General features: G+C 46.2%; 1 protein-coding gene across 1 annotated transcript in view; it reads left to right on the forward strand.

Annotated features, from left to right (window-relative positions):
- The first annotated feature begins 66 nt into the window (after positions 1–66).
- Positions 67–13580, forward strand: part of SMG5 (SMG5 nonsense mediated mRNA decay factor) — a 37454-nt gene continuing 23940 nt past the window's right edge. The window contains exons 1-4 of the mRNA XM_033923857.1: positions 67–284; positions 11354–11452; positions 12248–12371; positions 12720–12876. Of these exons, the coding sequence (XP_033779748.1) occupies positions 220–284; positions 11354–11452; positions 12248–12371; positions 12720–12876 (445 nt within the window). The 5' untranslated portion in view covers positions 67–219. The remainder of the gene's footprint in view (positions 285–11353; positions 11453–12247; positions 12372–12719; positions 12877–13580) is intronic.

Consider the following 13580-nt stretch of genomic DNA (forward strand, 5'->3'; position numbering starts at 1 on the left):
AGCGCCCCGAGAGCTGCCTCTTCCGTGTCCGCGGCGGCGCTTTGTCAATAAAGCTGGTTGAGGCCGAGGCGGCGGCGGCCATCTTGGAGAGGGGCATCTCGCGAGACCGGGCGCTCGGCAGCTCTCGCGGTACTTGCGGCGCAGACATGGCGGAGGCCGGGGAGCGGAGCGGCGGCGGCGGTCACTGAGCGGAGCCCCGGGCACAGGCCCTGCGCCGCCATGAGCCAGGGGGCGGCCGACGGAGAGCCCGAGGCCAAGGTCCTGCATACCAAGAGGCTCTACCGGTGAGGGCGAGGGGGGAGAAGATCTGGGGAAAGAAGGGAAAAAAAGGGGGAGGAGGAGGAGGCAAAAGAGACGAGGGAGGGGGGAAGCAAGAGAGATTGGGGTGGGAGAGGAGAGAGATCTGGGAAAAAAGGGAAGGAGGAGGGAGAGAGACCTAAGGAAAAGGCAAAAGAGACGAGGGAGGGGGAAGCATGAGAGATTGGGGGTGGGAGAGGAGAGAGATCTGGGAAAAAAGGGAAGGAGGAGGGAGAGAGACCTAAGGAAAAGGCAAAAGAGATGAGGGAGGGGGAAGCATGAGAGATTGGGGGTGGGAGAGGAGAGAGATCTGGGAAAAAAGGGAAGGAGGAGGGAGAGAGACCTAAGGAAAAGGCAAAAGAGATGAGGGAGGGGGAAGCAAGAGAGATTGGGGTGGAAGAGGAGAGAGATCTGGGAAAAAAAGGGAAGGAGGAGGGAGAGAGACCTAAGGAAAAGGCAAAAGAGATGAGGGAGGGGGAAGCAAGAGAGATTGGGGTGGAAGAGGAGAGAGATCTGGGAAAAAAGGGAAGGAGGAGGGAGAGAGACCTAAGGAAAAGGCAAAAGAGATGAGGGAGGGGGAAGCAAGAGAGATTGGGGTGGAAGAGGAGAGAGATCTGGGAAAAAAGGGAAGGAGGAGGGAGAGAGACCTAAGGAAAAGGCAAAAGAGATGAGGGAGGGGGAAGCAAGAGAGATTGGGGTGGAAGAGGAGAGAGATCTGGGAAAAAAGGGAAGGAGGAGGGAGAGAGACCTAAGGAAAAGGCAAAAGAGATGAGGGAGGGGGAAGCAAGAGAGATTGGGGTGGAAGAGGAGAGAGATCTGGGAAAAAGGGAAGGAGGAGGGAGAAGACTTAAGGAAGAGGCAAAAGAGACGAGGGAGGGGGAAGAAAGAGAGATTGGGGGTGGGAGAGGAGAGAGATCTGGGAAAAAAGGGAAGGAGGAGGGAGAGAGACCTAAGGAAAAGGCAAAAGAGATGAGGGAGGGGGAAGCAAGAGAGATTGGGGTGGAAGAGGAGAGAGATCTGGGAAAAAAGGGAAGGAGGAGGGAGAGAGACCTAAGGAAAAGGCAAAAGAGATGAGGGAGGGGGAAGCAAGAGAGATTGGGGTGGAAGAGGAGAGAGATCTGGGAAAAAGGGAAGGAGGAGGGAGAAGACTTAAGGAAGAGGCAAAAGAGACGAGGGAGGGGGAAGAAAGAGAGATTGGGGGTGGGAGAGGAGAGAGATCTGGGAAAAAAGGGAAGGAGGAGGGAGAGAGACCTAAGGAAAAGGCAAAAGAGATGAGGGAGGGGGAAGAAAGAGAGATTGGGGGTGGGAGAGGAGAGAGATCTGGGAAAAAAGGGAAGGAAGAGGGAGAAGACCTAAGGAAAAGGCAAAAGAGACGGGGGAGGGGGAAGCAAGAGAGATTGGGGGGGTGGGAAAGGAGAAATATCTGGGAAAAAAGGGAAGGAGGAGGGAGAGAGACCTAAGGAAAAGGCAAAAGAGATGAGGGAGGGGGGAAGAAAGAGAGATTGGGGGTGGGAGAGGAGAGAGATCTGGGAAAAAGGGAAGGAGGAGGGAGAAGACTTAAGGAAGAGGCAAAAGAGACGAGGGAGGGGGAAGAAAGAGAGATTGGGGGTGGGAGAGGAGAGAGATCTGGGAAAAAAGGGAAGGAGGAGGGAGAGAGACCTAAGGAAAAGGCAAAAGAGATGAGGGAGGGGGAAGAAAGAGAGATTGGGGGTGGGAGAGGAGAGAGATCTGGGAAAAAAGGGAAGGAAGAGGGAGAAGACCTAAGGAAAAGGCAAAAGAGACGGGGGAGGGGGAAGCAAGAGAGATTGGGGGGGTGGGAAAGGAGAAAGATCTGGGAAAAAAGAGAAGGAGGAGGGAGAGAGACCTAAGGAAAAGGCAAAAGAGATGAGGGAGGGGGAAGCAAGAGAGATTGGGGTGGAAGAGGAGAGAGATCTGGGAAAAAGGGAAGGAGGAGGGAGAAGACTTAAGGAAGAGGCAAAAGAGATGAGGGAGGGGGAAGAAAGAGAGATTGGGGGTGGGAGAGGAGAAAGATCTGGGAAGAAAGGGAAGGAGAACACCTAAGGAAAAGGCAAAAGAGACGAGGGAGGGGGAAGCAAGAGAGATTGGGGGTGGGAGAGGAGAAAGATCTGGGAAGAAAGGGAAGGAGGAGCGAGAAGACTTAAGGAAGAGGCAAAAGAGACGAGGGAGGGGGAAGCAAGAGAGATTGGGGGTGGGAGAGGAGAAAGATCTGGGAAAAAATGGAAAGAGGAGGGAGAAGACCTAAGGAAGAGGCAAAAGAGACGAGGGAGGGGGAAGCATGAGAGATTGGGGTGGGAGAGGAGAGAGATCTGGGAAAAAATGGAAAGAGGAGGGAGAAGACCTAAGGAAGAAGCAAAAGAGACGGGGGAGGGGGAAGCAAGAGAGATTGGGGGTGGGAGAGGAGAAAGATCTGGGAAGAAAGGGAAGGAGAACACCTAAGGAAAAGGCAAAAGAGACGAGGGAGGGGGAAGCAAGAATAATTGGGGGTGGGAGAGGAGAAAGATCTGGGAAGAAAGGGAAGGAGGTGGGAGAATACCTAAGGAAGAGGCAAAAGAGATGAGGGAGGGGGAAGCAAGAGAGATTTGGTATGGGAGAGGAGAAAAATCTGGGAAAGAAGGGAAGGAGGAGCGAGAAGACCTAAGGAAGAGGCAAAAGAGACGGGGGAGGGGGAAGCAAGAGAGATTGGGGGAGGGAGAGGAGAAAGATCTGGGAAGAAAGGGAAGGAGGAGGGAGAAGACCTCAGGAAGTGGCAAAAGAGATGAGGGAGGGGGAAGCAAGAGAGATTGGGGGTGGGAGAGGAGAAAGATCTGAGAAAAAAGGGGAGGAGGAGGGCGAAGACCTAAGGAAGAGGCAAAAGAGACGAGGGGGAGAGGAGAAAGATCTGGGAAAAAGGGGAGGTGGAGGGAGAAGACCTAAGGAAGAGGCAAAAGAGATGAGGGAGGGGGAAGCAAGAGAGATTAGGGGTGGGAGATGAGAAAGATCTGGGAAAAAACGGGAAGAGGAGGGAGAAGACCTAAGGAAGAGGCAAAAGAGATGAGGGAGGGGGAAGCGAGAGATTGGGGGTGGGAGAGGAGAAACATCTGGGAAAAGAGGTGAGGAGGAGGGAGACCTAAGGAAGAGGCAAAAGAGACGAGGGAGGGGGAAGCAAGAGAGATTGGGGGTGGGATAGGAGAAACATCTGGGGAAAGAAGGAAAAAAAAGGGGGGAGGAGGAGGGAGAAGACCTAAGGAAGAGGCAAAAGAGATGAGGGAGGGGAAGCAAGAGAGATTGGGGGTGGGAGAGGAGAAAGATCAGGGAAAAAAGGGGAGGAGGAGGGAGAAGACCTAAGGAAGAGGCAAAAGAGACAAGGGAGGGGGAGAGGAGAAAGATCTGGGAAAAAGGGGAGGTGGAGGGAGAAGACCTAAGGAAGAGGCAAAAGAGATGAGGGAGGGGGCAGCAAGAGAGATTGGGGGTGGGAGAGGAGAAAGATCTGGGAAAAAAGGGGAGGAGAGAGAGACCCAAGGAAGAGGCAAAAGACATGAGGGAGGGAGAAGCAAGAGAGAGGGTGGGAGAGGAGAAAGATCTGGGGAAAGAAGGAAAAAAGGTACAAGAAAGGGAGGAGAGGAGAAAAGAAAGATCTGGGGAAAGAAGAAAAGAGGAGAGGAGAAAAGAAAGATCTGGGGAAAGAAGAAAAACGGGAGGAGTGAGAGACCTGGGGAGAAGGAAAAGCCAAAACAGATGAGGGAGGATGAAGCAAAAGAGATTGGGGTGGGATAGGAGAAATATCTGGGGAAAGAAAAAAAAAAAATGGTAAGAGAAGGGGAAGAGGGGGAGAGACCTGGTGATACGAGCGAGCCTGGGGACAAGATGGAAGCAAAAGAGATTGGGGGTGGGAGAGGAGAAAGATCTAGGGAAAGAAGAAAGAAAAAAAAAAGACAGGCGAAGGGGAGGAGGGAGAGACCTGGAAAAAGCAAGGCAAAAGTGAATCGGGAACAGGACACAGAAGGGCAAAGGGAGGGGGAGAGATGTTTGTCTCTCACATGTTTAATGTGCAGCTCTATAGAAATAATAAGAAGTAGTAGCAGTAGATAGGGAAGAGAGAACCTGTGAAGGAGGAAAGGAAGTGAAGGGATTTAGGCTTTAGTTTATGCCTTTCAGCTGTAGCTTGAGAACAGTTTGCATTCAGGTACAGTAGATAATTTCCTGTCCCTGTGCAATGTTAAGTTTACCAAGGGAAGGGGGCGAGCCCAAGGACAAGCGGGAGTACCTGGGCAAGCAGAGTGGGGAAGGGCTGAGGATAAGGGGAGAGGGTTATCCAGGTGAAAGGGAAAGAGAGGGGAAAGGTTCACCAGAGAAAGAGAAGATTGGGTGAGAGGGACAACAAAGATGAAAGAAGGAGGAGGGGTTGGCGTGACAGATAAAAGCAGGACAAGAGAACCTTAGGAAATATGAGGCCGATTGAGCTTGAGAGCAAGAGCTTGTCAGAAAGAAGAAAAATAACCAGTAAAAGATAACCTTGGAGATGGAAGAGCCTGAGGAGAAGATGGGGGGATACATAGAAAAGAGGAGGAGGAAGGAGAGAACCTAAGGGCAAGGGGGCGGGATCCTGGAGAAAGAAAACTAGCACAAGGGAACATAGGAAATAGAGGGAACAGGAATATCAAGGCCAAAAACTAAAATTGGAAGCGGAAGGAGAGGGAATCGGGATCATAAACCTATGGAAGATTGGGTTGGACAGCAAGCTGAGCCCTGGGAGTAGGGAAGTGCGAGTCAGCTTCAAGAGCAGGGAACTAGGACAAAGGAATGGGGGCATTAGGAGAGACCCATTACCATCTGTCTGCTTATTATCTTATAAAAGAAGATGCCTTTTTGGGTTTGGAAGGGGATTCATGTTTGAACCAATGCATTTTATTTAGAGATGAACATGAAAGAGTTGCAATACTGGGAAAGGCCCACAGGCCATCAAGCTCAGTATCATGTTTCCAAAAGTGGCTAACCCAGGTCACTAGTACCTGGAAAGATCCCAAGGCGTAAAACAGATTTTATGCTGCTTATCCTAGGAATAAGCGGTGGCTTATGGACGTTTCTTTTAGGAAATTATCCAAACCTTGTTTAAACCCTGCTAAGCTAACTGCTTTCACCACTTTCTCTGGCAAAGAATTTTATAGTTTAATTCAGGGCTGTGGAGTCATTCGTGGGTACCAGAAACTGAGGAGTCGGAATCGAAGGATTTATCTACCGACTCCACAGTCCTGGTTTAATTACATGTTGAGTGAAGAAATATTTTCTCCGATGTGTTTTAAATCTGGTACTTGCATGTCTCCTAGTCCTGGTATTCTTGGAAAGAATAAGCAAGTGATTCTCATCTAACCATTCCGCTCCACTCTATTATATAATAATAATAATAATAATAATAACTTTATTTTTCTATACCGCCATAGTCAGACGACTTCTAGGCGGTTTACATAGTAAGAAGGCTGGACATTCAGCGAATATTAAAGGTTTTAAAACAATACAAAACAAAACAATAGATCCACATACAATACGATACTATACAATACCGTGAGACTGAATAACAATACTATACATTAAGTCTAAATACAATACTATACATTAAGTCTAAATACAATATCGTACAAAGAGTCTAAATGCAATACAATAGTTTAGATGCGAAAGTTACGTATTAATTGATTGGAGATCTAAGGGTAATGAGTGTCTGAGGGATTTAGAACAACCATGAGTTGGAGTTCTGGGTTCGAGGAGATCAAGGTATGAGGGGTTTGTAGAGAGAGAGAAAATGCGTTTTGTGGGGAGAGGAGACCTGGTGACGTTGGGGACCGTTTTAGTCAATGTATTTTGCGAATAGGGCAGTTTTGATTGTTTTGCGGAATGCATTATAAGTTACATTGGGTTCGATTATGTGGTTTTTCAGCCAGATTTGCTGTCTCACCTGAGCTTTTTCTTCTCCAAACTGAAGAGCCTTATTAGCTGCTTTAGCTTTTCCTCATAAGGAAGTCGTCCCATTCCTTTTCTCAATTTCATTGCCTTTCTCTGTACCTTTTCTAATCCCACTATATCTTAGACCAGACTTGCAGACAGCATTTGAGGTGCGGCCGCACCGTAGAGCGATATAAAGACATAATAACATGCTCCTCTTTGTTCTTCCTTTCCTGATCTGATAATTTCCAACGTTCTGTTTGCTTTCTTAGCTGCCGCCACCGCACAAAGCACCAAATTGGGCCGGATGAATATTTGGTCAGGTTAGGGCGGGGCTGGGTAGTGACTCTTTTCTCTACTTCACACCAAGACATGAATCTCCAAGCTTTAACATCTTGGTTCTATGCAACTGTGAAATGATTTCAGTATCAAGGCCCAGAATTGAACAAAAATGTCTCCTCCAGCCTAGAAGCGGCTGTTTGGCTAGGTCTGAATGGCAAAAATGTGTGTTTCTCAAATCTGATTTTGTAAGAAGCCAAACTGCTTGTTTTCTCTGCATCTTCAGGTAAAGAGAGCACTCGTGGGATTTGAACAACAGGAAGAAGTCCTGTACCCTTGGCTTAAAAGCAACCCTCATTCTTGCCACCCAATTGAAAGCGCTCTCCGTGAAAGGTTGTGTGTAATTGTTACTGTGCACTTCTCAGGGGGAGAAACTAGAGAAGCTTAAAATACTTAAGCCTAAAGAAGAGAGACTGATGTAAAGAAGGTTCACAGCCAACATAGAGCAAACAAACCAAAAAAACTGCAGACTTGGTACACGATGCAGGCAGACTTTATTATGACAAATAAATCTTTGATTAAAAACCTTTTACCAGGTAAGGGACCCAACACGGTCCGTGTTTCGGACAAACCTTCGTCAGGGGTCCACTTTTGATAAAAAGGAAAATTATCAAAAGAAAAAAGCCTTGGATAAATTGTTATCGATAGGTGACACGCTGAAAAAAACCGCTGAAAAAACCCGCTGAAAAAACTCTGGCGGTTTTTTTCAGCGTGTCACCTATCGATAACTATTTATCCAAGGCTTTTTTCTTTTGATAATTTTCCTTTTTATCAAAAGTGGACCCCTGACGAAGGTTTGTCCGAAACACGGACCGTGTTGGGTCCCTTACCTGGTAAAAGGTTTTTAATCAAAAATTCATTTGTCATAATAAAGTCTGCCTGCATCGTGTACCAAGTCTGCAGTTTTTTTTGGTTTGTTTGCTCTGGATTGTCTTTCACTGCAGACAGTTGGACCTTGGTTTTTTCCTTTGTTTTGGTTTGTTGCTTCACAGCCAACATAGCAATAATGCACGTCCCCTCTCAATCTCCTCTGTTCGAGAGAGAAGAGGCCCAGTTTCTCTCATCTTTCGCTGTACGGCAGCTCCTCCAGCCCCTTAACCATCTTAGTCGCTCTTCTCTGGACCCTTTCGAGTAGTACCGTGTCCTTCTTCACGTACGGCGACGGACACGGTACAAAAGGAAAGGAGGGTGAACTACAATCTTTAAAGAAAATAGAGATAAATTTAGGGAAAAAAGAAATGGAGGGTAATAGAAATTAATCTTGAAAAGCATAGCAAAACGTGGAAAAGGAGTAAAGGAGATTAGAGCATATACTTTAATGATAGAAGAGTAGATCGAATCAAGAGTCAAAGTCCAGCCTTGGCTTTTTTTCCATCAAGCTTGCTTTTTCCTTTCTACGGGGGCCCTTGTGGCTTTTTCAGGGTATTTTAAGATACCCAAGATAAACTGGTTATTTTGTATTTTTTTGCAACTGGTGCTATGGAAAGTCTCTGTTTTATGTTCCGAGAGATGGTTGTAGTGTCGTGAGCCTCTTAAGATTAGTAACGAGCATTGTTAGCGGGGATTTTTCTCTTTCTCCACATTTTCCAAGCCTCTCTCTCTCTCTGCTTCTGTACTTTTCCGTCCGTACTATACCCAACTACCCAGAAACCTTTCCAGTATAGCTTTTCTTTCTGCCATCAGGGAGATTTGGATCAGGAATCTGTCTATTATACTTCCTTCTGCCCTGTGTAATAATATATAATTATTTCTCGCATGTAACGTTCTATTGCGCTAGGAGGCTGCCTAGTCTGTACCCCTGGGAGGTGCAAAGGGGCTGTTGAAGAGACTGGAAACCGTACAGAATACTGCAATTAGGGTGATCTCTTTGATCTCTAAATATGACGGAATTACGTCTTATGTTATTAAATGACAGTGGTTGCCCATGTGCGCAGGGATACTTTTTAAACTTTGACGGTTTTCAAGGACCATCATATCTATTGGAATTGGTCTCTTTATCTAAACTAAACTAAACCTTAAGTTTATATACCGCGTCATCTCCACGGAAGTAGAGCTCGGCACGGTTTACAAGAACTTAAAAATGAGAAAGGGTAGGAAAAGGTTTACATAAGTTTATAAATCGAGTGGCAAAGTAAGGGAAAAAAGAAATGACATGTTAGAGAAGAGCCAGGTTTTTAGTTGCTTGCGGAATAAATGGAGGGAGCTCAGGTTCCGCAGCGGGATAGTAAGGTCGTTCCAGAGACCTGTGATTTTCCCAGTTTACCTGCGTGGAGAATACCATGCAGATAGATCAGAACATGCTTTAAGGAAGCAGCTTTACCATCACTTTCCCTCCCCAAAACCAAGTAGGCCACTTACGCAATGGAATGCATCTTCTTATTATTTCTTTATTTATTCGGTTTTTAGCCCGTCCTCCCAAAAGAGCCCAGAACGGGTTACAAAGTACATCCATAATAATCCAGACAGAGCAGAGACGACATTTTACATAAATTACAATATAGACATGACAATAAAACATATGTACTAAGTAGCATCTGGTGAAATTAAGTGACAAAGGTGAGTTGACTGGGTGGCATTTCAGGGTGAATGACTTTAAGGCGCTGGGTTAATAAAGAGGAAGGTTTTCACGGTGTCAGGTCAAAAGCGCGCCAGGACAAAGGTGCGCCCAGACAATTGAGCGCAGTGCGGAGGTGCGTGCTGCAGAAAATTACTGTTTTTAGGGCTCCGACGGGGGGGGGGGGCATGGGGGGAACCCCCCACTTTACTTAATAGAGATCACGCTGCGTTGTGGGGGGTTTGGGGGGTTGTAACCCCCCACATTTTACTGAAAACATCACTTTTTCCCTGTTTTTAGGGAAAAAGTTAAGTTTACAGTAAAATGTGGGGGGTTACAACCCCCCAAACCCCCCACAACGCCGGCGCGATCTCTATTAAGTAAACTGGGGGGGCTCCCCAACAAAAACCCCCGTCAGAGCCCCTAAAAACAGTAATTGTCTTCGGCGCGCGCCTCCGTCTCGCGCTCAGTTGTTGGCGCGCGCCTTTGTCTTTCGCGGTGTTGTCTAGGAACCGGTTTTCACGGCACCTCTAATGTGGAATGATTTACCGTTTTTAATTAGACGATTTGCGTTTATTGTATTTTAAAGAATTTGGTAGTGCAGTATACAATGTTTACTGGGTCTGTTTCCAGTAGTTGAATTTATTGTGATCCACCGCTAACTCATAAGGGCTTTGGCGGAGTACAAATGGTAATATAATGTAATGCCCTGAGTCTTTTTTTTTTTTAATCTTTATTCATTTCCAAATTGATCAACAAGTGCACAAAAATACATTATCACTTTTATATCTATTACATAATATTCTGAACAATTTTTTTTATCCCCTCTCCCACCCCCCACCCTTCAAGTACTTTCCAATCACCTTATACATATTGTATACCATATTATAACATGTTATGTAAAATTATTTTCACTACCCCCCCTCCATGTGTGCCATAAAGAAGACAAGAAGAAGAAGAAAAGAAGAAGATAAATCCTACTATTCATTCAGTACAATACTTTGTCAATGGCCCCCATATTTTTATAAATTTAGGATATGTCCCTCTTTGTATTGCTATTACTCTTTCCATTTTGAATATATGACAAATTGTATTCCACCAAAATGTATAATTAAGGTTACTATGATTCTTCCAGTTATTGGTTATATGCTGAATGGCAACCCCTGTCATGACTAGTAAAAGCTTGTTATTTTCTGGTGAAATTTGACTTTTTTTTCTCATCATCATTCCAAATAACACTGTATCATATGATATTGCTACATGATTTTCCATCAATTTATTAATTTGTGGCCAAATTGCATTCCAAAAACTTTTAATGTAGGGACAATGATATAGTAAATGATCCAACGTCCCAGGTTCCAGATTACAGTGCCAGCATTTATTGGACTTAGAACTATCTAATTTTTGCAAACGTGTAGGGGTCCAAAAAGTTCTATGTAATAAAAAGAACCAAGTTTGTCTCATAGATGCTGACACTGTCCATCTCATTCTCCAAGACCAAATTAGTGGCCATTGAGATGCAGTAATTTGATGCTTAAATGTCTCCAAATGGACACAATATTCTAAGTGCGGTCTGACCATTGGTCTATAAAGTGGCATTATGACATCTTCCGATCTACTCGTGATCCCCTTCTTAATTATGCCTAACATCCTGTTTGCTTTCTTCGCCGCCGCCGCACATTGTACCGATGGCTTTAGGGTACTGTCAATCAGTACCCCCAAATCCCTTTCCTGTTCGCATTTTGCTAATGTCACCCCCAACATCTTATACTCGTGTTCTTTGTTTATCTTTCCCAGATGCATCACCTTGCATTTGTTTATGTTAAAGTTCATCTGCCACTTTGTTGCCCACGTTTCCAGCTGGTTCAGGTCTTTCTGGAGGTCTGGAGTTCCTCTGCTTCCAGGCAGACTTCCTAGGACATCAAGCCGCATTGTGGTACAAACTATTATCTGGATACTGAGTCTTGATCTTTAAAAAGTTAAGAGAAAGTAAGGGAAGGTGAATTATCCCAAACCAAATACTTTTCCTGAATATACAGAGCAGTTTGGCTCTATTCTCTTTGTCAGGAACAAAAGTCTAATTTGAAATCCTAGGTTTCTCCCCCCTCCCCAACCCCCTTATAGACATTTTCCTAGTTGGAGCTCTCCTATAGTTACGTTGAGAAGCAAGACGACGTATATGAAGGCAGTGGGTCCATTACTGTTTTATTTTTCTTTCTCTTGACGCAGGGCTGTCGTGGAGGCAGTGCACAGGGTGGATCTCATCCTCTCTAACAAGACAGCTTACCAAGAGGTGTTCAAACCTGAGAACATCAGCCTGAGGAACAAGTAAGTCTCGCACACACACAGTAGATGACGGCAGATAAAGACCCGAATGGTCCATCTGGTCTCCTTTCACTTAGACAGGAGTCTGTAGCATGCTGGGTCATGGGCTCTCCCCCCTACCAGATGTTTGGACTCCTTGTTTTCATGATGCACAGCCAGTGAACGAATGCACGTGTCGTGTACAGGGTGGGATGTCGGCAACTGTACATTTTGACATTTAATAGACGATCCCTGCTCGGAAGAGCTTTCAGCCTAACTTGGACAGACAGACATGACATATAGGGTTGGGGATGAAGGACCCAAGGTGAAAGCGTTAGGACTTGAAAGCAGTCTCAAAGAGGTAGGCTTTTATCTTGGACTTGAACACTGCCAGAGATGGAGCCTGCCATAGAGATCTGGGCAGTTTGTTCCAAATAGAGAATGACACGAGGACAAATTTGTTCCCATCCCCACAGGAACTCAATTTCCCCGTCCCGTTCCCGCGAGTTTTGTCCCTCTCCTTGCTCCTGTCCCATTCCTGTAAGCTCTGTCTTAACTGCTCAAGCCTCGAACACTTATGATTTTAAAGTGTTTGAGGCTTGTGCAGATGAAGGCAGCTTGCAGGAATGGGGCAGGGACAGAAAAAGAACTGGACAGTCATTCTCTAGTTTTAAAGTGGTCGGGGCTACTGGGGTTGCACCAAGTCTGAATATTGGCATAACGTCTAATGGAAACCTGTCGACCCCCTCTCCAGTGTAGCCTGAATATGGCACGCACAGGTCCTAACATGTAAACTGACTTCATGCCTTGCTCTCCTAGGCTGCGTGAGCTGTGTGTGAAGCTTATGTTCTTGCACCCCGTGGATTATGGCAGGAAAGCAGAGGAGCTGTTGTGGAGAAAAGTGTACTATGAAGTCATCCAGCTCATCAAAGCCAATAAGAAAGTAGGTATCTGTGCGCTGGGATTGGGAGGACCAGAAGCAGAGACAGTGTCAGAGCACCCAGCAGCTCAGCTGCACCAGATCTGAAGCTGCCTGGGGTTTACTCCCCAAGACGGCTCCCTCTGCGGGAAGAAGCTGTTCAGCCTTCCACACTTTGTGCTTGAGCAGCTGAGAGTGGATGGTGGCTTTCTGCATTGCAGGGTAGTTCTTCAGTTGACCACAAGATGTCGCTGTAAGACCAGCCACTGGTTCTTCCTCCAGTGAGCCAAGAGAGCTCTCGCAAGGGTCCTTTTAAAGATTAAAGTGGTTTATTAAGTTGAGATCCTGTTTTTTTCTATTTCTCACTCCCAGCATATCCACAGCCGAAGTACCCTGGAATGTGCCTACAGGACCCACCTGGTGGCTGGCATCGGCTTTTACCAGCACCTTCTGCTATACATCCAGTCCCATTACCAGCTGGAGCTGCAGTGTTGTATTGACTGGACTCATGTGACTGACCCATTGATAGGTCAGTAATCACGCCTTCTCCAACACGTGTTTGCTAGTAGGGTCAGAGCACTTCTTAGAAGACTGATTTTTGGAGCATCTTAAATCCTGCAGGTGAGTTTTATACTGCAGAGAGTAGAAGATGGTGTCTAAGAACAAATTTGAGTTATGCCGCTAACAAGATGGTAAGATTTGTATGCCGCTACCTACTGTACACTGTCTTGGGTGAATATTTTCATAAAGGCAGGTAATAAAAATCCCAATAAGTAAAAGAACCAATCCAGCTTGTCCCGTCGTTCTGGTTTTCTACCACTTTGCGTTGCTGAGCATATAAATTCCTATACTGACACCCACACCAGTCCTTTCATCTCTGCCACCCTTTCCACCATCAACTCTCCCCCTAGCCCCCCCTCCCAGTGTCCTAGCACCAGCCTCTTCACTCCTACCACCGCCCCTCCCCCAACCGATATCCTATATTTACACTAGCCACCAGCCTCTTCACCGCTGCCAATGTCTTTAATCTCCTTATATGACCTGTCCCCCCCCTTATATGACCTGTACCACCATCCTCTCAGTTCCCAGCATGCTTAAGACTTCACCATGGTGTTGGCCTCTTGTTAGTCAGCTCTTCCAAGAACACCAGAACATAAGTCACCATACTGAGGGGCAGTGTGTCATCTACATGAGTTTTTATTTTTCAGGGGATGGGTTGGGTTGGTTTGGTGG

This window comes from Geotrypetes seraphini, chromosome 16, assembly GCF_902459505.1.
Source record: "Geotrypetes seraphini chromosome 16, aGeoSer1.1, whole genome shotgun sequence".
Lineage (NCBI taxonomy): Eukaryota > Metazoa > Chordata > Amphibia > Gymnophiona > Dermophiidae > Geotrypetes > Geotrypetes seraphini.